The sequence below is a fragment of the Salvelinus fontinalis genome, chromosome 19, assembly GCF_029448725.1.
Source record: "Salvelinus fontinalis isolate EN_2023a chromosome 19, ASM2944872v1, whole genome shotgun sequence".
Lineage (NCBI taxonomy): Eukaryota > Metazoa > Chordata > Actinopteri > Salmoniformes > Salmonidae > Salvelinus > Salvelinus fontinalis.
In genome coordinates this window covers 53166673-53191629 of record NC_074683.1, presented here as the reverse complement: position 1 = coordinate 53191629, position 24957 = coordinate 53166673, and the positions used below count along the sequence as shown (strand labels likewise).

The following is a 24957-nucleotide window of genomic DNA, read 5'->3' as shown; positions in this document are numbered from 1 at the left end:
CCACTTCTAAATCATATTTCCTACCTTGTAACTTTAAAGGAGCCTAACTGTCTTCCCATAACTTCTATTTGAAGATACTCATGTATTCCTATTTTGCAATACTGGATAAGGGGGAGGGGGGGTGATTCGTAACCAGTGGCTTTGACGTGTGTTTAGCGTTGGTACTGTTGGACCCTCCTCCATCTCCAGCAGAAAGCCATGCCCAAATAAAAGCGCTCACTAGTTTGGGAGCCTATTAGGAGCGGTGCGGCTGAGAGTCTGGCGGGGCAGGATACTATCCGAGGAGGCTGTGTGCAAAAGGGGGAGAAAAAATTGGTTTTCACGGACAGTACAACCAAACTAGCCTCCGACTTCACTGTGGATCTTTCATGTTTTTTTAGTTTTTTTTTTAGAAGAGCCACATCAAACTACCTCTAAGATTACACATTTCTCCCAGATTTTCCTGTCCCGTAATCAGTATGTCCAGTAGCCCTATTATCAGGGTTCTGGTGGTGCTTTGCATCGGGACCGCTGTGAACTGTATGCCGAACAGGAAAAGCAGGCGACAGGCTCATCAGGGAGAAATAAAAATACCTTCTGTATCATCCGTCTCTCAAGGTGAGGTTTTCATATATATATTTTTTTGGGGGCGGCTACATTTTGTTTTGTAAAACTTGTATTATTTGTAAAACGTTTGGTAGTCTATTATAGAATAGTATCTTAAAAGTTTATTGTATGTTTTGCCATTTCGTCTATTATTATTATTATTATTATTATTATTATTATTATAAACATGGATGGTGTCAAGCTTTAAACATGTTTCTACTTGGAAGTGTAACAGATTGTACATTGCCTTTCCTTCTCTACTACTTCTCTTCTTCTCTAGACGGCTGCATTGATAATGGGCAAATGTATAACATTAACGACCAATGGGAGCGTTCCTATCTGGGAACTATGTTGATCTGCACTTGTCACGGAGTTGCAGGAATTAAGTGTAAAACGAAACCCGAAGGTGAACTTGCATTTCTACATCTTTATATTTATATATAAATATATATAAAACCTACATGGTCAATGCAAGTCCTTTGTCTCACACCATTCTGTAAATGTCAGTTAACTTAATTACTTAGTAAACTTAATTAACTTAGTAAAATACTAAATTAATACTAACTTAATTAACTTAGTAAAATAATTATTGCAATTGATCGAAGTTCAAATATGTTCTCTCAGGCTACTTCTGTCACTAACTCCACATATAGGCTCTGTGTCATCAGTATAGAGAGTGTAACTACGATTGATGCTATTGTGTCCTCTGCTTTGAGTTCTCCTAGGATAAATATATCCTCTTTATGTGTGTTCATCTGCATCTTGTCTCTGTTTTTGTGTGCAAACCCAGTGACTAACGAAACCCATAACATACCCCAAAATATGTTCCACAGCTGAGGAGACCTGCTATGATAACTTCTTAGGGCTAGGCCCCTTTTTTTTCTCCACTTCCTGTCTGAATGACGTGCCCAAAGTAAACTGCCTGTAGCTCAGGCCCTGAAGCCAGGATATGCATATAATTGGTATCATTGGAAAGAAAATATATAATCTTTGTGTGTGTTCATCGGCATCTTGTCTCTGTTTCTGTGTGCGCACCCAGTGACTAACGAAACACAATAACATACCCCAAATATGTTCCACAGCTGAGGAGACCTGCTACGATAAGATCAACGCCAGGTCTTATCGGGTTGGCGAGACCTATGAGAGACCCAAAGAGGGCATGATCTGGGACTGTACATGCATTGGCTCAGGCCGGGGGAAAATCAGCTGCACCATTGCCAGTGAGTGGGCTCGTGTGTGTGTGTGTGTGTGTGTGTGTGTGTGTGTGTGTGTGTGTGTGTGTGTGTGTGTGTGTGTGTGTGTGTGTGTGTGTGTGTGTGTGTGTGTGTGTGTGTGTGTGTGTGTGTGTGTGTGTGTGTGTGTGTGTGTGTCTCTGTACCAGTGAGTGGGCTCGTGTGTGTGTCTCTGTACCAGTGAGTGGGCTCGTGTGTGTGTGTGTGTGTGTGTGTGTGTGTGTGTGTGTGTGTGTGTGTGTGTGTGTGTGTGTGTGTGTGTGTGTGTGTGTGTGTGTGTGTGTGTGTGTGTGTGTGTGTGTGTGTGTGTGTGTGTGTGTGTCTCTGTACCAGTGAGTGGGCTCGTGTGTGTGTCTCTGTACCAGTGAGTGGGCTCGTGTGTGTGTCTCTGTACCAGTGTGTGTGTGTGTGTGTGTGTGTGTGTGTGTGTGTGTGTGTGTGTGTGTGTGTGTGTGTGTGTGTGTGTGTGTGTGTGTGTGTGTGTGTGTGTGTGTGTGTGTGTGTGTGTGTGTGTGTGTGTGTGTGTGTACCAGTGAGTGGCTCATTAATCTCGTTAAATCTCCATAACACATTGAGACCTCACAGTATGTGATGCAGCTGGATGGGTGTGTCTGTCTGTCTGTGTGCCTGACTGTCTGTCTGACTGTGTGTCTGTCTGACTGTGTCTGTCTGACTGTGTGTCTGTCTGACTGTGTCTGTTTGACTGTCTGTCTGGCTATATGTGTCTGTCTGACTGTGTCTGCCTGACTGTCTGTCTGTGTGTCTGTCTGTCTGTGTGTCTGTCTGTCTGTCTGTGTGTCTGACTGTGTGTCTGTCTGACTGTGTGTCTGTCTGACTGTGTGTCTGTGTGTCTGTCTGTCTGTGTGCCTGACTGTCTGTCTGACTGTGTGTCTGTCTGACTGTGTCTGTTTGACTGTCTGTCTGGCTATATGTGTCTGTCTGACTGTGTCTGCCTGACTGTCTGTCTGTCTGTGTGTCTGTCTGTCTGTATGTCTGTCTGACTGTGTGTCTGCCTGACTGTCTGTCTGTCTGCCTCACTGTCTGTCTGTCTGCCTGACTGTGTCTGTCTGTCTGCATGACTGTGTTAAAGTGTCTCACTGTTCTCTATCTCCCAGACCGCTGTCATGAGGGCGGTCAGTCCTATAAGATTGGGGACACGTGGAAGAGACCTCATGACACTGAGAGCTATATGCTAGAGTGTGTCTGTCTGGGCAACGGCAAGGGAGAGTGGACCTGCAAACCTGTCGGTGAGCAATGGGGGAAGGACTTTTCACCTGGGTTGTATTTATTAAAGCACACTGTAGCAGAACTTAGTGCAACGTTTTAACTAGAAACAAACGTTGATTGGATCAGTATAGATAGTACCTTCCAGGTTTTCGGACCGTTTGCTTCCGTTTCGTTGTCTCGTTGAATACGTCCCAACTGGAGTATAGCTGTCAAAACAAGCACAGCATCATAAACCCCCCCCCCCTCCCCCCCTATCTCTCTCGTTCTGTCCGCAGCGGAGCGTTGCTATGACAACACGGCGGGGACATCCTACGTGGTGGGTGAAACATGGGAGAAACCGTATCAGGGCTGGATGATCGTAGACTGCACCTGTCTAGGAGAGGGGAGTGGCAGGATCACCTGTACCTCTAGAAGTAAGAGACTAACACACACACACGCACACACACACACACACACACACACACACACACACACACACACACACACACACACACACACACACACACACACACACACACACACACACACATATATCTATGCCCTCAGGCTCATACACACCAGCTGGATCCCATTTTAATTGGCCTCTGCAGATCGTGTGTGTGAGCAGTTCCGTTGTGCAGACTTAATGAAGGGAAAAGTTCAGCTTAACTTGGTGAAAAAGAATGCAAATGATCTGTGGTGGAAATTATAATTGTACTAGTGCCATTTTTAAGTGATTTTTTTTGTACATAACCTTACTTAAAAACCCAATGCAATTCTATAACATTACGAAACGTGGTACATATTATACCACTGCTTGCCCATTATCCTGTTAGTGGATCTGAACTGGGTTGTATTCATAAGGTCAAAATGTAGCAAAATACTTTGCAACAGAACTAAAAATCCGCATCTAGTTGAACAATTCCAGGCAGTCACTCCCTGTTCTCCTTTTCCCCCCCTCCCCTCAGATCGGTGTAACGACCAGGACACACTGACGTCCTATCGTATCGGAGACACCTGGAGCAAGACGGACGCTCGAGGTCACATGTTGCAGTGTCTGTGTACGGGGAACGGGCGTGGCGAATGGAAGTGTGAGAGGCACGCCTCCCTGCACACTACCGGCCTGGGTGAGACTCCTACTGCTACTGTGTGTGTGTGTGTGTGTGTGTGTGTGTGTGTGTGTGTGTGTGTGTGTGTGTGTGTGTGTGTGTGTGTGTGTGTGTGTGTGTGTGTGTGTGTGTGTGTGTGTGTGTGTGTGTGTGTGTGTGTGTGTGTGTAGAAGTGTTAACTATATAATGTGTGAGAGACAGATGGGTGTGATCGTCACTATTATTCCTCATCTTTCCCCAGACAGCTTGTGGTTGAACTGCATTGTAATTACAAGCCTCTACCCACATTTTTAAAAAGCGACAGATTCTCTTTTGGGATTTTTCTGGGGATTATTCCCACACACGGGATATCAATTGAACATTATAGGACTTAATCTGTTTCTGTGTAAACTTTCCGATAAACTAGTAAAAGCAAATGAGTTTTAATCTACACTGTATTTAAACTTTTCTGTTGACTGGATACAAGGTTCCTGTTCCTATGTGTGTGTGTGTGTGTGTGTGTGTGTGTGGTTCATGTTCCTATGTGTGTGTGTGTGTGTGTGTGTGTGTGTGTGGTTCCTGTTCCTATGTGTGTGTGTGTGTGTGGTTCCTGTTCCTATGTGTGTGTGTGTGTGTGTGTGTGTGGTTCCTGTTCCTATGTGTGTGTGTGTGGTTCATGTTCCTATGTGTGTGTGTGTGTGTGTGTTTGTGGTTCCTGTTCCTATGTGTGTTGTAGTTTGTTTTAAATGTTCCCCCTTTTTCTCTTTTTCAGGATCTCTGTTTTAATTTTTTTTACTTTCATAGTGTAGACTACAAATGAGTCAACGCAAATCTAGTGCTATATATTTTTTACAAACAATGTCACTGACTGAAAGTGTCTCCCCCCCCCCCCCCCCCCCCCATCCATTTCCAGGCACTGGGTCCCGTGTGGTCACCAACATCCAGCCGGCTGTGTATCAGCCCCACCCCCTCCCCCAGCCCGGCCTGGAGCCTCTCCCCGGTCTAGCCCAGGACGGGGCCTGCCAGATGGACGCGGGGGTGGCCTACGCCCTGGGGATGAGATGGATCAAGACCCAGGGGAGCAAACAGATGCTGTGTACCTGCCTGGGCAACGGGGTCAGCTGTGAGGAGTGGGGTACGTCTTCGTAGTCTTATTCATGTGTATTCATGCCTGCATCTAACGGTTTAATGTTGGTCTACCAGTTCTGAACAGGGGTTTTAATAACCTCTGAAAGGGAATTATTCATGCCAGACCTTTTTTCTTTTCTTTTTTTAAAGCTACTGAGTAAGATTTCCATTTTTTTAATTTTTTAATCACATGGTAAATAGATTAGAAAGTTGATCTTGAAACTGTCAACGTCTCTGAGGTACTAAATACATGTGTATATAGTTTGCTGGTTCAAGTTGATTTGAAACAATGAATACATTGAAAATATTACTGATCAAAGTTTTTAATAAATAACAATAAAAACAGGCAACTTACATCAGTCAGCAATCTTTTTGACATTGTTCTGGTTCTTTCTGACATTGTTCTGGTTCTTTCTGACATTGTTCTGGTTCTTTCTAAATATTGTTCTGGTTCTTTCTGATATTGTTCTGGTTCTTTCTGACATTGTTCTGGTTCTTTCTGACATTGTTCTGGTTCTTTCTGACATTGTTCTGGTTCTTTCTGACATTGTTCTGGTTCTTTCTGATATTGTTCTGGTTCTTTCTGACATTGTTCTGGTTCTTTCTAAATATTGTTCTGATTCTTTCTGACATTGTTCTGGTTCTTTCTGACATTGTTCTGGTTCTTTCTGATATTGTTCTGGTTCTTTCTGACATTGTTCTGATGCTTTCTAAATATTGTTCTGATTCTTTCTGACATTGTTCTGGTTCTTTCTGACATTGTTCTGGTTCTTTCTGACATTGTTCTGGTTCTTTCTGACATTGTTCTGGTTCTTTCTGACATTGTTCTGATTCTTTCTGATATTGTTCTGGTTCTTTCTGACATTGTTCTGGTTCTTTCTGACATTGTTCTGGTTCTTTCTGACATTGTTCTGGTTCTTTCTGACATTGTTCTGATTCTTTCTGATATTGTTCTGGTTCTTTCTGACATTGTTCTGATTCTTTCTGATATTGTTCTGGTTCTTTCTGACATTGTTCTGATTCTTTCTGACATTGTTCTGGTTCTATGTGTTTGTGTTTGCAGAGGGCCCAGCCCCAGTGTACGGTGGGAACTCTAATGGTCAGCCCTGTGTGTTCCCCTTCACCTTTATGGGAAAGACCCACCACTCGTGTACCTCAGAGGGACGCCCCGACGGGCAGCTGTGGTGTTGTGTTTCCTCCGACTGCGAGACAGAACAGAAATTCTCCTTCTGTACCAAGAAGAATGGTGAGATTTTGTAAAATATTTTTGATTTACAGCTATGAGAGAGAGAGACTGTTGCTTCTACACCTGCATTGCTTGCTGTTTGGGGGTTTTAGGCTGGGTTTCTGTACAGCACTTCGAGATATTAGCTGATGTACGAAGGGCTATATAAAATAAACTTGATTGATTGAGACTCTCTTTTCTGAACCTAAAAAAAACGAGTGAACAGAAAGGCAACACGAGTAGAGCAAGCGATTCAGCTGATAAGCCCCGTGATCTGTGGGAGCTCAACACAAACATGTGTTGTATGGTGATCTCAGCCCTGAGTGTTTTCCAGCAGAGTCACTAGAATTCTAGCCAGCCAACACCATTTAAACATCTGGCTTTTATTAGAATGGAACTTAGTATCCACGTTTCTTTGGGTAGTTAACTTACTCATTGGTTGCATCCTAAATGGCACCCTATTCTCTTTTATAGTGCACTACTTTTAGACCAGGGCCCATAGTGCACAACTTCTGACCAGGGCTCTTTTGTAGTGCCCTACTTTTGACCAGGGCTCTTTTGTAGTGCACTACTTTTGACCAGGGCCCTTTTGTGGTGCACTACTTTTGACCAGGGCCCTTTTGTAGTGCACTACTTTTGACTAGAGCCCTATCTAGGTAATATGATGTCATCTGGGACACGCCCTCATTGTGTCTGTTGTGTTTGCAGTGATGGTGACAACCAGAGGAGGAAACTCTAACGGTGCTCTGTGTCAGTTCCCCTTCCTCTACAATGGGAGAAACTACACAGACTGTAGCGCCGACGGGCGCAGGGACGGCATGAAATGGTGTGGAACCACCACCAACTATGACGGTGAACAGAGGTTTGGCTTCTGCCCCATGGCTGGTGAGTTCTGCGGTCCCATTCTCGGTTCTTTTTGCCAGACACGTACACAAGACAATCGTACTAACGCAGCCAGTGGCCGTCCCGTCACCTGTAGTCCTTGCAGTGTGACAGTCCAGTCAGAATTAGCCAGTGGTAGCCTCTGCTGTTTGTCTAGACTTTAACAAGGACAGATTTTGAGATGTTAGTGGAAAGTGGCACCAACTCATCTCATGTGTACAGCTGAAGTCAGAAGTTTACATACACCTTAGTCAAATACATTTAAACTCAGTTTTTCCACAATTCCTGACATTTAATCCTAGGAAGAATTCTGTTTTAGGTCAGTTAGGGTCACCACTTTATTTTAAGAATGTGAAATGTCAGAATAATAGTAGAGAGAATGATTTATTTCAGCTTTTATTTCTTTCATCACATTCCCAGTGGGTCAGAAGTTTACATACACTCAATTAGTATTTGGTAGCGTTGCCTTTAAATTGTTTAACTTGGGTCTTTGGTAGCGTTGCCTTTAAATTGTTTAACTTGGGTCAAATATTTCAGGTAGCCTTCCACAAGCTTCCCTCAATAAGTTGGGTGAATTTTGGCCCATTCCTCCTGACAGCTGGTGTAACTGAGTCAGGTTTGTAGGCCTCCTTGCTCGCTCACTCTTTTTTAGTTCTGTCCACAAATGTTCTATGGGATTGAGATCAGGGCTTTGATGGCCACTCCAATACCTTGACTTTGTTGTCCTTAAGCCATTTTGCCACAACTTTGGAAGTATGCTTGGGTCATTGTCCATTTGGAAGACCCATTTCCGACCAAGCTTTAACTTCCTGACTGATGTCTTGAGATGTTGCTTCAATATATCCACATAATTTTCCTACCTCATGATGCCATCTATTTTGTGAAGTGTACCAGTCCCTCCTGCAGCAAAGCACCCCACAACATGATGCTGCCACCCCCGTGCTTCACGGTTGGGATGGTGTTCTTCGGCTTGCAAGTCTCCCCCTTTTTCCTCCAAACATAACGATGGTCGTTATGGCCAAACAGTTATATTTTTGTTTCATCAGGCCGGAGGACATTTCTCCAAAAAGTACGATATTTGTCCCCATGTGTATTTGCAAACCGTAGTCTGGCTTTTTTATAGCGGTTTTGGAGCAGTGGCTTCTTCCTTGCTGAGCGGCATTTCAGGTTATGTCGATATAGGGCTCGTTTTACTGTGGATATAGATACTTTTGTACCTGTTTCCTCCAGCATCTTCACAAGGTCCTTTGCTGTTGTTCTGGGATTGATTTGCCCTTTTCGCACCAATGTACATTAATCTCTAGGAGACAGAACGCATCTCCTTCCTGAGCGGTATGACGACTGCGTGGTCCCATGGTGTTTATACTTGCGTACTATTGTTTGTACAGATGAACATAGAATCTTCAGGCGTTTGGAAATTGCTCCCAACGATGAACCAGACTTGATGTGGTCCACAATTTTTTTTTAGAACTTGGCTGATTTCTTTTGATTTTCCCATGATGTCAAGTAAAGAGACACTGAATTTGAAGGTAGGCGTTGAAATACATCCACAGGTACACCTCCAATTGACTCAAATGATGTCAATAAGCCTATCAGAAGCTTCTAAAGTCATGACATACTTTTCTGAAATTTTCCAATCTGTTTAAAGGCACAGTCAACTTAGTGTATGTAAACTTCTGACCCACTGGAATTGTGATACAGTGAATTATTATAAGTGAAATAATCTGTCTGTAAACAATTGTTGGAAAAATGACTTGCGTCATGCACAAAGTAGATGTCCTAACCGACTTGTAAACTTCCGACTTCAACTGTATGTACTGTATTCTATACTATCTACTGTATCAGTCTATGCTGCTCTGACATCGCTCGTTCATATATTTATATATTCTTCATTCTTTTACTTAGATTTGTGTGTATTAGGTATTTGTTGTGAAATTGTTAGATATTACTTGTTAGATATACTGTCGGGACCTAGAAGCACAAGCATTTCGCTACACCCGCAATAACATCTGCTAAACACGTGTATGTGACAAATACAATTTGATTTGAGGTAGCCTAGTGGTTTAAGAGCATTGGATCAGTAATCTAAAGGTCGTTGGTTCGAAGTTCCAGAGACGACTAGGTGAAGAAAACAAAAAATCTGTCGGTGTGCCCTTGAGCAAGGCACTTTACAGACACGCCAATTAAATTTAAGGTGGAGTGGTGGGAAACACGTGTGTGTTTTTATGATTTACAGTAGATGCTCGCCTTTTAAATCAAGTCAGTGTTTTAAAATGTCGTCTGTTGTCTTGGAACACAAAAGGGTTTAGAGACCGCCTTTTTAAACAAACACATGTTGATAATGGTAATGATATGTCTGAGGCCATTGGAGCAGTGTGGGAGCTTCACTCTCCTTCTTTATCATATGGCCTCAATCTCTGCCTTCTATTTGTTCTTTTGGGGATTTTTACACAATCAGTCAATCTCTCTTTGGCTGAATGGGTTAGTGGTAAATTCACACGCCTGTTGAAAGTACTGACCAGTTATTGAGGTTTTAAGTGCGGTCATTAGGCGAATGGGTAAATTACCATGAGAAAGGGTACTGTTGGGCCTGTAAAGAGTTAATGGTGATTGTTATCACTGTTTTTAGCCTCCCAGCTGGGCTGAAGGGGAGGGCAGACCTAGCGGAGACCCATAGCCTGGGCTCCCACGCCAGAGCCAGAATTTCAGGCCTAGAGCCCAGACCACCAGAACCAGATTAATGAAACCCGACCCAGAGCCTGGACCCAGAGAGAGGGAGAGGCACCCAGAGCATAGACCCAGAGAGCGGGAGAGACTCCCAGAGCCTAGACCCAGAGAGAGGGAGAGACTCCCAGAGCCTAGACCCAGAGAGAGGGAGAGACTCCCAGAGCCCAGACCCAGAGAGAGGGAGAGACTCCCAGAGCCTAGACCCAGAGAGAGGGAGAGACTCCCAGAGCCTAGACCCAGAGAGAGGGAGAGACTCCCAGAGCCTAGACCCAGAGAGAGGGAGAGACTCCCAGAGCCCAGACCCAGAGAGAGGGAGAGACTCCCAGAGCCTAGACCCAGAGAGAGGGAGAGACTCCCAGAGCATAGACCCAGAGAGAGGGAGAGACTCCCAGAGCCTAGACACAGAGAGAGGGAGTGACTCCCAGAGCCTAGAGGCGGGCCAGAGAGAGGGAGAGACTCCCAGAGCCCAGAGGCGTGCCAGAGAGAGGGAGAGACTCCCAGAGCCCAGAGGCGTGCCAGAGACAGCGAGCGACTCCCAGAGGCTGGCCAGAGGCCACCATGTGTCTTCCTGAAAGAGACTACAGAGAGAGACTCTCTTCACTGCCTGTCTGGTCTCCAGGGCAGCCAGCTGCAATCAGCCTTGTCAACACCTCCACAGTCTACACTGCACCCCTATCTCTGCTGCCAACTCTCCACAACTCTCCACTCTCCTATCTGTATCTCGCTTCAATTAGGAAGACCGACCCCCTACAGAGACCTTATATGTGTAGATAACCCTTCAGAGGATTATTATGTTATGAACATCTGTTTGTCGTTTGACCTTTAAAAGTTGAATTTGACCCTACTGTTCCAGAAGTTCTAGATGTTCTGAGATCTAACATTCTAGAAGTTCAAACATTCTACCTTCTGAATTCTAACTTCTAAGTTCTCTGTCCTCTTAGCTCACGAGGAGGTGTGTACGACCAGCGAGGGCGTGATGTACCGTGTGGGAGACCAGTGGGACAAACGCCACGATGTCCTGGGACACATGATGCGCTGTACCTGCGTTGGGAACGGACGTGGAGAGTGGAGCTGTATCGCTTACTCCCAGCTCAAAGGTAATAAAAAAAAATTTTTTTTTTTTTTTGATAGTTCCTTTCTAATACACTTGAAAGTAGGTAAGAGGTCATACATACCACATAGAACGTGTGATGTACAGCCGGTCCTAATTCTCTTCCTTCCCCTTTGACCCTAACACTTTGATGTTCTCATATCTGTAAAGGTGGAACCAATATGGGGATAGGGAGAGAATTTGGAGCAGCTGTTTTTGACCTTGTGTGTGTGTGTGTTTTTCTTCCTGTCACAGATCAGTGTATTGTGGACGGGTTGACCCATGAGGTGAATCAGACCTTCACTAAGCTTCATGAAGAGGGCTACATGATGAACTGTTCCTGTTTCGGACAGGGCCGTGGGCGCTGGAAGTGTGACGCCATTGGTGAGTTTATAGTTCATACAAACCTAGCGTGTTTTTTTTTTTATGGGACCAAGCTATTCATTTGTGGTGATATCAATCCTTACTGTGCTTGACTAGTCTGGTCCCATATCTGTTTGTGTGCTGTCTTGACAACTCCTATTCTAGCCTGGTCCCATTTCTGTTTGGGCTGTCTTGACAACTCCTATTCTAGCCTGGTTCCAGATATGTTTGTGTTTTGTCTTGACAACTCCTATTCTAGCCTGGTCCCATATCTGTTTGTGCTGTCTTGACAACTCCTATTCTAGCCTGGTCCCATATCTGTTTGTGTGCTGTCTTGACAACTCCTATTCTAGCCTGGTCCCATATCTGTTTGTGTGCTGTCTTGACAACTCCTATTCTAGCCTGGTCCCATATCTGTTTGTGTTTTGTCTTGACAACTCCTATTCTAGTCTGGTCCCATATCTGTTTGTGCTGTCTTGACAACTCCTATTCTAGCCTGGTCCCATATCTGTTTGTGCTGTCTTGACAACTCCTATTCTAGCCTGGTCCCGTATCTGTTTGTGCTGTCTTGACAACTCCTATTCTAGCCTGGTCCCATATCTGTTTGTGTGCTGTCTTGACAACTCCTATTCTAGCCTGGTCCCATATCTGTTTGTGTGCTGTCTTGACAACTCCTATTCTAGCCTGGTCCCATATCTGTTTGTGCTGTCTTGACAACTCCTATTCTAGCCTGGTCCCATATATGTTTGTGTTTTGTCTTGACAACTCCTATTCTAGCCTGGTTCCAGATATGTTTGTGCTGTCTTGACAACTCCTATTCTAGCCTGGTTCCATATATGTTTGTGTGCTGTCTTGACAACTCCTATTCTAGCCTGGTTCCAGATATGTTTGTGTGCTGTCTTACAAACTTCTCTTGTCATTGTCATGCCAATACACCATAAACAGGACATTTTTACATTTGACATTTTAGTCATTTAGCAGACGCTCTTATCCAGAGCGACTTACAGTAGAGTGCATACATTTTATTACATTTTTACATACTGAGACAAGGATATCCCTACCGGCCAAACCGTCCCTAACCCGGACGACGCTATGCCAATTGTGCGTCGCCCCACGAACCTCCCGGTTGCGGCCGGCTGCGACAGAGCCTGGGCGCGAACCCAGAGACTCTCGTGGCGCAGCTAGCACGCAGCTAGCACGATGCAGTGCCTTAGACCACTGCGCCACCCGGGAGGTCACAGGGAGGACCCCCCCCCCCCTCTATGTGCCCTGGTGGAAAGTAGTTCACTATATAGGATGTCATGTTGGACACAGCCTAAATCTCACTGTTTGTAATATCTTTTCTCAGACCAGTGCCAGGAGCCAGAGACCAGGGTGTTCTATCAGATCGGCCAATCATGGGACAAACTGATCCACAGCGTCATGTACAAGTGTTATTGCTACGGCAACGGTATCGGCGAGCTCAGCTGTGAGCCCCAACAGTCTTTCCCAGGTAAGAACTCAGCATCCCTGAGCCCGATCTATAGTGGCCACAGTACTACACTATACTATTGGAAAATGTTCTGTTGGGGGTACGTTCAACCATCTTTCCCCTGGTAATAACTAATATCACTAGCTAGGCGTGGTCACTACTGCAAAATGTAGTTTATTAAACAACTCGTTTTTTTACAAATTTTTATTATTTAACCTTTTAACTAACCAAATGCGCCGTTTCTCTAGAGAGAAATCAAATCATTCACGAGATAAATTAAGTCAAGAACGGCGACGAATAGCATGTACGCCGGACTATGAGAGAGGAATGTACACCACACAGCGATGAGGGATAGAGACAGTTGGTGAAGTAGCTCTACCCCATTGGTAGTACTAGTAGTAGTTGGCCATAAGCAGTCTTGAAAGTATGCCTTATGTACTTTTGAAGAACTAGTAAAATTATTTATCTGTGGTGCAGCATATTTAGGCAGCTAACATTAGCCTAGCTAGCATTAGCCTAGCTAGCAGTAGCCTAGCTAGCAGTAGCCTAGCTAGCATTAGCCTAGCTAGCATTAGCCTAGCTAGCATTAGCCTAGCTAGCATTAGCCTAGCTAACAGTAGCCTAGCTAACAGTAGCCTAGCTACATAGGATGACTCAAAGACAGTACAGTATGGGGAGCACAGAGATGGCATTTAGATGGTGTGGCTGGCTGACTGCTACTGTCTAAGCAGAGATGAGATGAAATGACTGAATGAATGAAAAATAAAAATCGGCATCAAATAAAAAGAAAGGAATTTACACAACTGAAATATTTAATTGTAAGTTCCTCTTTTTCTATGGATGTCTATCCAACGTGGACCAGACGGAGACCATGGAATGTTTTCAATGTTTTGGATATTGAATGTTTACTATTTATGGGCTTTTTATGTAATTATTTCATAATGCATTTAATGTGCTTATTTATTTATTTTTTTTATAACCGAACCGACGAAAAAAAGCACGAATGGCTCAGCACTAGTGATCACAAGACTATGTTGTCGGTAGGATGGCCACAAGACTATGTTGTCGGTAGGATGGCCACAAGACTATGTTGTCGGTAGGATGGCCACAAGACTATGTTGTCGCTAGGATGGCCACAAGACTATGTTGTCGGTAGGATGGCCACAAGACTATGTTGTCGGTGTGGTTTGTTTTCTGTTGAAATATGTTGTTACAAGTGTATAACTTCACTGTGGTGGGCTGGAGGAGGAGGAGGCCCTGACTCCACTAGAGATGACGGGAATTAGTCAAGTAAATCAAATTGGGTTGGATGCAATACTCTGTGTGGCCCTGCGTGGTAAGGTCTACAGGGTGAACAATACTCTGTGGCCCTGTGTGGTAAGGTCTACGGTGTGAACAATACTCTGTGTGGCCCTGTGTGGTAAGGTCTACAGGGTGAACAACACTCTGTGGCCCTGTGTGGTAAGGTCTATGGTGTGAATAATACTCTGTGTGGCCCTGCGTGGTAAGGTCTACAGGGTGAACAACACTCTGTGGCCCTGTGTGATAAGGTCTACGGTGTGAATAATACTCTGTGTGGTTCTGTGTGGTAAGGTCTACAGGGTGAATAATACTCTGTGGCCCTGGGTGGTAAGGTCTACGGGGTGAACAATACTCTGTGGCCCTGTGTGGTAAGGTCTACGGGGTGAATAATACTCTGTGGCCCTGTGTGGTAAGGTCTATGGTGTGAATAATACTCTGTGGCCCTGTGTGGTAAGGTCTACAGGGTGAACAATACTCTCTTCCTGGAACATCTGTTCTTCAGGGTGAAGAGTCCCCTATATGCAGATCTATATTTAGTTTCCCCTCCTTCAATCCGATCCTTAACCATTAGTGGGGGAAATGCAACAATGACCCAAGATCAGCGTCTAGGGGCAACTACCTGTTTCTTCCCTCCACTGTTACTCTTCGTCCCATGTGACAGGGAAAACTCACTGCATTTCCGATCTGTGCTTTCTCTCCACAACGTCACGCTCGTCATTTAGCAGAAAAGCAACAATCTAATTAAACTATCCTGCGTCAGTCGTTAACCCCCCACCCTGTTTGTTTGGGACTTTGTTCACAACTTTGAAGTGGAGGGCAGAGAGAGAGGGGGGAAGGCTGGCACTCGTTGGTATAGCCACCATCTCCTCCCTTTTTTCTCAGGTCTTTGTTGTTAGTTGGTGTTGAGGTGTGGGTGGAGGTGGTGAATATACCAACTTGTGCAAGCCTCCCCCCTCTCTCTCTGCCCTCCACTTCAAAGTCAAGTTGTGAACAAAGTGGGGGGGCTGGCAGGTTTAACGACTCTGAAGCAGGATAGTTTAATCAAATGAATAGTTTTTTAAAAGAGTGTGACGGGGCATTGTGGAGAGAAAGCACAGATCAGAGATGCAGCCAGTTTTCCCCTCTCCTCCCTCCTTCCCACCTCCTCTCCTCCCTCCACCACCTCATCTCTCCACCTCCCTCCACCACCACCCCCTCTCTCCTCCTCCACACTCCTCTCTTCTCCACCTCCCTCTTCTCCTCTCTCCACCTCCCTCCTCTCCTCCCTCCACCACCTCCCTCTTCTCCTCTCTCCACCTCCCTCCTCTCTCCTCCTCTCACCTCCCTCCACCACCTCCTCTCAGGTCTTTTGTTGTTAGTTGGTGTGTCGAGCTAGCTCCTCCAGAGGTGCTGGCTGATGTTTAGTCCTCTCATGTCAGTGGAAAACCATTAGCCACACTCTTTTGTCTCTTGTTCTCTGTTGCCACCTCTTCTTTGCTTTATGACTCAGCCCTTTTTCTGGTAACAAGCAAGCTCAACGTTGAGAGATGTTTACAGAAGCAGTCTGTTTTTCTAGCAGTCATTTGAACCCTGTCTCCTCTTATTTCTCTGGCACATTTCCTGTAGCGGTGCTCAGACAGGGTCTCTACCATCATGAAAATCCTTGGAAAACAAATGGAATTTTAAAGGAATTTTCAAGACCTGGAAAAGTGTAGGAAAATAATTGAAAATGGATTTCATAATTTCCGTTAATGTAATTTATTTAGACACAGTTTTTAAATATTTTATCAATGGAATAAAATCGAAATATCGGACAGGATCAGAATGACAAGCGAGTCTGCGTTTGTGTGCCCCACCTGCTTGCCATTGCTCTAGTAGAGCGAGGCTGTCGGACATTGCAGCAGCAGGTAGGCCTAGCCTATATATTATGATAGAGGACAGAGTAACTAGGTAGCCAATTGAAAACATATCTTGTACCCTCTAGTTAACCGTTTTAGTTATTATTACTATGTATTCATGTTTCCGTCATGTTCCCAACCAACCAACATGCGAATAAGGCCATACAAATTCTATGTACTTTGTTTTTAACTACATATGATTTATTTAAACGATTCTTCTTGACAAACTGAACGATTCACTTAACCATTTGTATTAGTTGGGATTCGGTTCAGTCGCATTGTATTGAATCATGTGACTCAAAATCATTTGTGAATCGTCAACATTCGTTTCAGAAAAAAATATTAGATATAAGCCTTTCTTTTGGATTATATGGCTTCAACTTGTTTTGTTGGTATGGGACTCCAATCTATGGGACTCCAATCTATGGGACTCCCATGTCTGGGACTCCAATCTATTGGACTCAAATGTCTGGGACTCCAATGTCTGGGACTCCAATCTATTGGACTCAAATGTCTGGGACTCCAATGTCTGGGACTCCAATCTATTGGACTCCAATCTATGGGACTCCAATCTATTGGACTCCAATGTCTGGGACTCCAATGTCTGGGACTCCAATCTATGGGACTCCAATGTCTGGGACTCCAATCTATTGGACTCCAATGTCTGGGACTCCAATCTATGGGACTCCAATCTATGGGACTCCAATGTCTGGGACTCCAATGTCTGGGACTCCAATCTATGGGACTCCAATGTCTGGGACTCCAATGTCTGGGACTCCAATCTATTTTACTCCAATGTCTGGGATTCCAATGTCTGGGACATTGCAACTAAATAGATGCCAATCAGCCTGCAAAGTAAACATTTCTAAGATAAATATGACTAAACTAAAAAAGATACATTTTCCTAAAAATGTGTGGGCTTGCTTCAGCTGAATAAAAAATATTTATAGCCCACCATAGCCGTTTGATCTTTGATATGTATTTCAAACGGCATAAAACTTATTTGGTTGTAGTGTTGCAACCTCAAGGAGAGGTACTGGGTGGTCGACCATCCTCCTGGAGAGATACTGGGTGGTCGACCACCCTCCTGGAGAGATACTGGGTGGTCGACCATCCTCCTGAAGAGATACTGGGTGGTCGACCACCCTCCTGGAGAGATACTGGGTGGTCGACCACCCTCCTGGAGAGATACTGGATGGTCGACCATCCTCCTGGAGAGATACTGGGTGGTCGACCATCCTCCTGGAGAGATACTGGGTGGTCGACCACCCTCCTGGAGAGATACTGGGTGGTCGACCATCCTCCTGAAGAGATACTGGGTGGTCGACCACCCTCCTGGAGAGATACTGGATGGTCGACCACCCTCCTGGAGAGATACTGGATGGTCGACCATCCTCCTGGAGAGATACTGGGTGGTCGACCGTCCTCCTGGAGAGATACTGGGTGGTCGACCATCCTCCTGGAGAGATACTGGGTGGTCGACCACCCTCCTGGAGAGATACTGGGTGGTCGACCATCCTCCTGGAGAGATACTGGGTGGTCGACCACCCTCCTGAAGAGATACTGGGTGGTCGACCACCCTCCTGGAGAGATACTGGGTGGTCGACCACCCTCCTGGAGAGATACTGGGTGGTCGACCATCCTCTAGGAGAGATACTGGGTGGTCGACCACCCTCCTGAAGAGATACTGGGTGGTCGACCACCCTCCTGGAGAGATACTGGGTGGTCGACCACCCTCCTGGAGAGATACTGGATGGTCGACCATCCTCCTGGAGAGATACTGGGTGGTCGACCATCCTCCTGGAGAGATACTGGGTGGTCGACCACCCTCCTGGAGAGATACTGGGTGGTCGACCATCCTCCTGAAGAGATACTGGGTGGTCGACCACCCTCCTGGAGAGATACTGGGTGGTCGACCACCCTCCTGGAGAGATACTGGATGGTCGACCACCCTCCTGGAGAGATACTGGATGGTCGACCATCCTCCTGGAGAGATACTGGGTGGTCGACCGTCCTCCTGGAGAGATACTGGGTGGTCGACCATCCTCCTGGAGAGATACTGGGTGGTCGACCACCCTCCTGGAGAGATACTGGGTGGTCGACCATCCTCCTGGAGAGATACTGGGTGGTCGACCACCCTCCTGAAGAGATACTGGGTGGTCGACCACCCTCCTGGAGAGATACTGGGTGGTCGACCACCCTCCTGGAGAGATACTGGGTGGTCGACCATCCTCCTGGAGAGATACTGGGTGGTCGACCATCCTCCTGAAGAGATACTGGGTGGTCGACCATCCTCCTGAAGAGATACTGGGTGGTCGACCATCCTCCTGGAGAGATACTGGGTGGTCGACCATCCTCCTGGAGAGATAGTGGGTGGTCGACCATCCTCCTGGAGAGATACTGGGTGGTCGACCATCCTCCAGGAGAGATACTGGGTGGTCGACCACCCTCGAGGAGAGATACTGGGTGGTCGACCATCCTCCTGGAGAGATATTGGCTGTGCAGGTTTTTATTCCAGTCCCCCTCTCTAACAAACCACATTCCCAAATGAGCTACTCAACCAGACCTTGATAAACTGGCCCTGATGTGTTTGAGCAGGGCTTGATCAAAACCCTGCACACTCAGCAGCTCTCCAGGCTGAGGGTTGACCACATGTTTTATACAATTGCCTAAAAGGTATTTCACTTTGTGGGTTGAATTGAATTTATTTTGGGCAACAGACATCTACAACAAAATGCACGATGTGGACCCAGAGACATATCACTTGAAAGTATTAATTAAAACACTTATTTTCCAAAGTGATCCTTGATGGTAAAAACAAGAACAAGTGTAATGATTAAAAAAAACACAAAGACAGAATTACAAAACAACCCTAAATACATTTATATTGACATTCTAAAAAGGGGCACTATTCACTGCACTTCTCCCTAACCTTAAAAAAAAAATCAATCGTATTAATTTCACGTTAAAACATTCTATTCATTTCACATCGTAGCGATCCTTCAAATCAATACACCTGACAATAAGTAGAGGGCGCAAAGGGGAAACCACTCCACTTCCCCTACTTAAGTGCATTGCTCAACGAGTAACGACAGGAAATGATCCACGGATCAGAGCCTTCCAGTACCGATATCGCATTACGCTTCTTAATACGTACATAGAGTTGGTCATAGAAATTTGGTGAAAAGTCATGAAATTCCATCTGTCAAAATGTGTATGAACCCTGTCAGAGCTCCTGTTAATAAATCCTCTACAGGATTGGTGTCCCTATAACCGGGACAGTTGAGCTAACGTGCGCTAATGTGATTAGCATGACAGTTGAATGTAACAGCCAACTTTCCAGGACATAGACATGTCTTATATGGGCAGAAAGCTTAAATTCTTGTTAATCTAACTGCACTGTTCAATTTACAGTGGAAGAATACCATGCTCTTGTTTTAAGTGTGCACATTTATGTACTTGAAAATGTATCAATAAACAAATTAGGCACATTTGGGCAGACTTGATACAACATTTTGAACAGTAATACAATGGTTCATTGGATCAGTCTAAAACGTTGCACATACACTGCTGCCATCTAGTGGCCAACATCGAAATTGCACCTAGACTCCTAAGTCATATAATGGCCTTGCATTTCAAAGATGATGGAACCAAAAAAATGTATCTTTTACCAGATCTAATGTGTTATATTCTCCTACAGTAATTTCACATTTCCACAAACTTCCAAGTGTTTCCTTTTCAAATGGTATCAAGAATATGCATATCCTTGCTTCAGGTTCTGAGCTACAGGCAGTTAGATTTGAGTATGAGTCATTTTAGGAGAAAGAAAGAAGAAGGAAAAAGGCTATGATCAATCTGAATGTTGGCAGCTGTTTACAGTTTTTCCAGCAGTCATATGACCTGGCAATGGTTTTACTTTACTTAATCCCGTTTGACATGTTAAGAGACTATTTGCACTAAAATAAATCTTCGAATACTTTCTTTATCTCACTCTCAACATTGCTCTCAGCACCTTTTACCACAATATCTCATGGCTGTTGTCATTTGAAGCGACACAAAGAAAGTGTGTCCGCTCTAGACTAGGTTGAAAAAAAAGAAAAGCCTCAGCGTTTTGTTGAAAGCGAAGCGCAACCCCAGCTCACTGTAATAACTTCCCTTAATGACATACAGATGTGAGATGACTGGGAAGGAGTGCAGCCCCGGGTTTAAATACTATTTCAAATATTATCAAATACTTTTAGTGTTTACTCTAGTCTGCTTGGAGTGCCTGATGGGCATGGTTTTGCAGTTTTGTGACAATTCTATTGGTTCCGTTGTGCCAATCAAACACAGATAAAGTATATGAAAACCAATTTGAATATTCTTTAAACCCAGGTCTGGAAAGGAGGGTTACAGAGCCTGGTGGTGGTTGGCTGCTGGGACCTAGTGCAGACTAAGTGGGATTTAAACACTGTATAAAACCTTCCCAGTCATTTGGCCCTTAGGAACTGTAATTAGGAGAAATTGAGACCAGATTGTGCCCAAGGTCATGTAGACTATCCTATCCTAGCGTGGTGTTAAGCGATCCACTTGCTGAGGGGCATTGATACAGAAACGTTCTATGTAAAACAGTACTTCAAGAGTTAAACTGGATTCTTGACAGAAAACTACAGTTTGAACTTCCAATTGTCAGGATTATGTCTGTCGCCACAGAACTCTGTTTTTATATCTTTTAATTTTTTAAATATTAATTAAAAATATTTTAAAAATATTTTATTATCCACATGGTTATCTAGATGTTCATATCATCCTTCTCTCATCCCGGGATTTACGGTATTACCTGCTTCAGTGCCGATGAGGGAGGATTATTATATTTTACTCATGAGCACGGCCTTATCTCAATTAAAGCATATTAGATGACTGTCATTCATATTCCATTCACCCAGTTCAATGTAACACCGATAGGTTTAGGCTACTACATGATACTCTAGTTGTTCCTATACCCATCATGAGGTTGATACAACCTAGCCTACGAATGAAAGTTTACAACGTAGGTGCACACAGGTCGAGAGAGAGATTTTGAGGTGGAGGCTGGTGGGAGGAGCTATAGGAGGATGGGCTCATTGTAATGGCTGAAATGGAATTGTATCAATGTTTAACTCTTGTTCCAATCATTTCATTCCAGCCATTACAATGAGCCCGTCCTCCTATAGCTCCTCCCACCAGCCTTCACCGAGTGACACATGGACAGACAGTTACATATTCAATACCGCCTTGCACATTCTTGCCTGCATCAAGCTGATATAGGGTTTAATCATTGGTCCAACAGTTGCAAACAGAAGTTTCTATTGGACAAATTTAGGTTTGTATATCCCTGTTTTTGTTCCATTTGTTTCCGTTTTTAAGAAACGTTTTTAAACAGAATCGGCGGAAAGAATACACCCCTGATCACGCGTTAACACAGTTCACTCTCATAGCAGCCACGTTGTATTCTTTCTTTCTTTCGTCACTTTTTCCCTTCACTTGTGGACTATCATGCACAATTGTATTTATTTATTTTACCTTTATTTAATCAGGCAAGTCAGTTAACAACATATTCTTATTTTCAATGACGGCCTACCAGGGAACAGTGGGTTAACTGCCTTGTTCAGAGGCAGAACGACAGACGTGTACCTTGTCAGCTCGGGGATTTGAACCTTTTGGTTACTAGCCCAACGTTCTAACCACTAGGCTACCCTGCCACCCCAATACATCAGCTGTATGTGACCAGGCGAAAAAAATATTTCCAAGCCAAATTACCATATTAGCTAAAGTAACGTCATAGTCAACATAGCTACTAGAACTAACGCGTTAGTAAACCCGCTACAATCGCATGAAGAGTTCAAGTGTTGTGTTGCATAGCCAGCTAGCTAGCTAACATAGCAACCCTCTGTTTGAGAAGGCTAAACTAACTGGCTGCATTTGCTAGCTAAGTGAAAGTGAAAGTGAACAAAAAATGTACATTTGCTTCTCCTTCATTTTGGAAGAAAATAATTTGTTAAACTGTTCCACTTTAGTCTTTCTCTCTCTTTGAGTCAACTACTCACCATATTTGATGGTAGTGTTAGCGAGCTGTAGCTTATGCTTTCAGTACTAGATTCATTCTCTGATCCTTTTATTGGGTGGACAACATGTCAGTTCATGCTGCAAGAGCCCTGATAGGTTGGAGGACATCCTCCGGAAGTTGTCGCAATTACTGTGTAAGTCTACGGAAGGGGGTGAGAACCATGAGCCTCTTAGGTTTTGTATTGAAGTCAATGTACCCAGAGGAGGACGGAAGCTAGCTGTCCTCCGGCTACACTATGGTGCTACCGTCCAGAGTGCTGTTGAGGCAACAAAAAAAAATCCCTTGGCCCATTGGTCGTCTATTACCAGAATGCTAATAAAATGAGCACAGGTAATATCGAATTTCCATTGAGGCTGCTAGCTAAATATGCTAATGAGCGCAAACAGAAAGGAAATTAATTGCAAAGACCGGCAAACTAGCTCATAAAAGTATATATTTTATAGGTAGGAGTTACCGAATGTCATTGTTGGTGAGTTTGGACATTTTACAACCGTATGTGAATGACAGACACTGTGCCAACAACAACATGTTGCTGCTTGCTTGTCTGAAGGAAGAAATATACTGGCTCTGGAGCAGCATGTGTATAGGCTGTGAATGTGTGGAGTCGAGAGTTACTAAGGCAACGGGCCTGCCTGCTCTGCTTGGAGAAGATGGGGGGGGGGCACACGGCCTGAGAACAGAGGAGGGATAAAAATGGAAGGAAATCAAGATGGCAGCTGTGCAGATATCTCCAACACAGCAGAAAGCCAACAATCAATCAATCAATCAATTTTATTTTATATAGCCCTTCGTACATCAGATAATATCTCGAAGTGCTGTACAGAAACCCAGCCTAAAACCCCAAACAGCTAGAATGCAGGTGTAGAAGCACGGTGGCTAGGAAAAACTCCCTAGAAAGGCCAAAACCTAGGAAGAAACCTAGAGAGGAACCAGGCTATGAGGGGTGGCCAGTCCTCTTCTGGCTGTGCCGGGTGGAGATTATAACAGAACTATGCCAAGATGTTCAAAAATGTTCATAAGTGACAAGCATGGTCAAATAATAATCATGAATAATTTTCAGTTGGCTTTTCATAGCTGATCATTAAGAGTTGAAAAACAACAGGTCTGGGACAGGTGGCGGTTCCATAACCGCAGGCAGAACAGCTTAAACTGGAATAGCAGCAAGGCCAGGCGGACTGGGGACAGCAAGGAGTCACCACGGGCGGCAGTCCCGACGCATGGTCCTAGGGCCCAGGTCCTCCGAGGGAAAGAAAGAGAGAAGGAGATAATTAGAGAGAGCCAAGATTTTCAAAATGTTCATAAATGACAAGCATGGTCAAATAATAATCAGGAATAAATCTCAGTTGGCTTTTCATAGCCGATCATTAAGAGTTGAAAACAGCAGGTCTGGGACAGGTAGGGGTTCCATAACCGCAGGCAGAAGAGTTGAAACTGGAATAGCAGCAAGGCCAGGCGGACTGAGGGCAGCAAGGAGTCAGCATGCCCGGTAGTCCTGACGTATGGTCCTAGGGCTCAGGTTCTCAGAGAGAAAGAGAGAACGAGAGAATTAGAGAGAGCATACTTAAATTCACACAGGACACTGGATAAGACAGGAGAAGTACTCCAGGTATAACCAACTGACCCTAGCCCCCCGACACATAAACTACTGCAGCATAAATACTGGAGGCTGAGACAGGAGCGGTCAGGAGACACTGTGGCCCCATCCGAAGAAACCCCCGGACAGGGCCAAACAGGAAGGATATAACCCCACCCACTCTGCCAAAGCACAGCCCCCACACCACTAGAGGGATATCCTCAACCACCAACTTACAATCCTGAGACAAGGCCGAGTATAGCCCACAAAGGTCTCCACCACAGCACAACCAAGGGGGGGCGCCAACCCAGACAGGAAGTTCACGTCAGTAACTCAACCCACTCAAGTGACGCACCCCTCCTAGGGACGGCATGAAAGAGCACCAGCAAGCCAGTGACTCAGCCCCAGTAACAGGGTTAGAGGCAGAGAATCCCAGTGGAGAGATGGGAACCGGCCCTGGAGAGACAGCAAGGGCGGTTCGTTGCTCCAGAGCCTTTCCGTTCACCTTCACACTCCTGGGCCAGACTACACTCAATCATATGACCTACTGAAGAGATAAGTCTTCAGTAAAGACTTAAAGGTTGAGACCGAGTCTGCGTCTCTCACATGGGTAGGCAGACTGTTCCATAAAAATGGAGATCTATAGGAGAAAGCCCTGCCTCCAGCTGTTTGCTTAGAAATTTTAGGGACAATTAGGAGGCCTGCGTCTTGTGACCGTAGCGTACGTGTAGGTATGTACGGCAGGACCAACTCGGAAAGATAGGTAGGAGCAAGCCCATGTAACGCTTTATAGGTTAACAGTAAAACCTTGAAATCAGCCCTTGCCTTAACGGGAAGCCAGTGTAGGGAAGCTAGCACTGGAGTAATATGATCAAATTTCTTGGTTCTAGTCAGGATTCTAGCAGCCGTATTTAGCACTAACTGAAGTTTATTTAGTGCTTTATCCGGGTAGCCGGAAAGTAGAGCATTGCAGTAGTCTAACCTAGAAGTAACAAATGCATGGATTAATTTTTCTGCATCATTTTTGGACAGAAAATTTCTGATTTTTGCAATGTTACGTAGATGGAAAAAAGCTGTCCTTGAAACAGTCTTGATATGTTCGTCAAAAGAGAGATCAGGGTCA

General features: G+C 44.8%; 1 protein-coding gene across 2 annotated transcripts in view; it reads left to right on the top strand.

Annotated features, from left to right (window-relative positions):
- Nucleotides 1-227: 227 nt before the first annotated feature.
- LOC129816957 (fibronectin-like) overlaps nt 228-24957 on the top strand; it is an 87893-nt gene continuing 63163 nt past the window's right edge. For both annotated transcript variants that reach the window (XM_055871944.1, XM_055871943.1), the window contains exons 1-12: nt 228-597; nt 866-991; nt 1668-1805; nt 2933-3064; nt 3320-3457; nt 3992-4150; nt 5025-5246; nt 6303-6485; nt 7173-7349; nt 11015-11170; nt 11419-11547; nt 12875-13018. In XM_055871944.1, the coding sequence (XP_055727919.1) occupies nt 459-597; nt 866-991; nt 1668-1805; nt 2933-3064; nt 3320-3457; nt 3992-4150; nt 5025-5246; nt 6303-6485; nt 7173-7349; nt 11015-11170; nt 11419-11547; nt 12875-13018 (1843 nt within the window). In that variant the 5' untranslated portion in view covers nt 228-458. The remainder of the gene's footprint in view (nt 598-865; nt 992-1667; nt 1806-2932; nt 3065-3319; nt 3458-3991; nt 4151-5024; nt 5247-6302; nt 6486-7172; nt 7350-11014; nt 11171-11418; nt 11548-12874; nt 13019-24957) is intronic.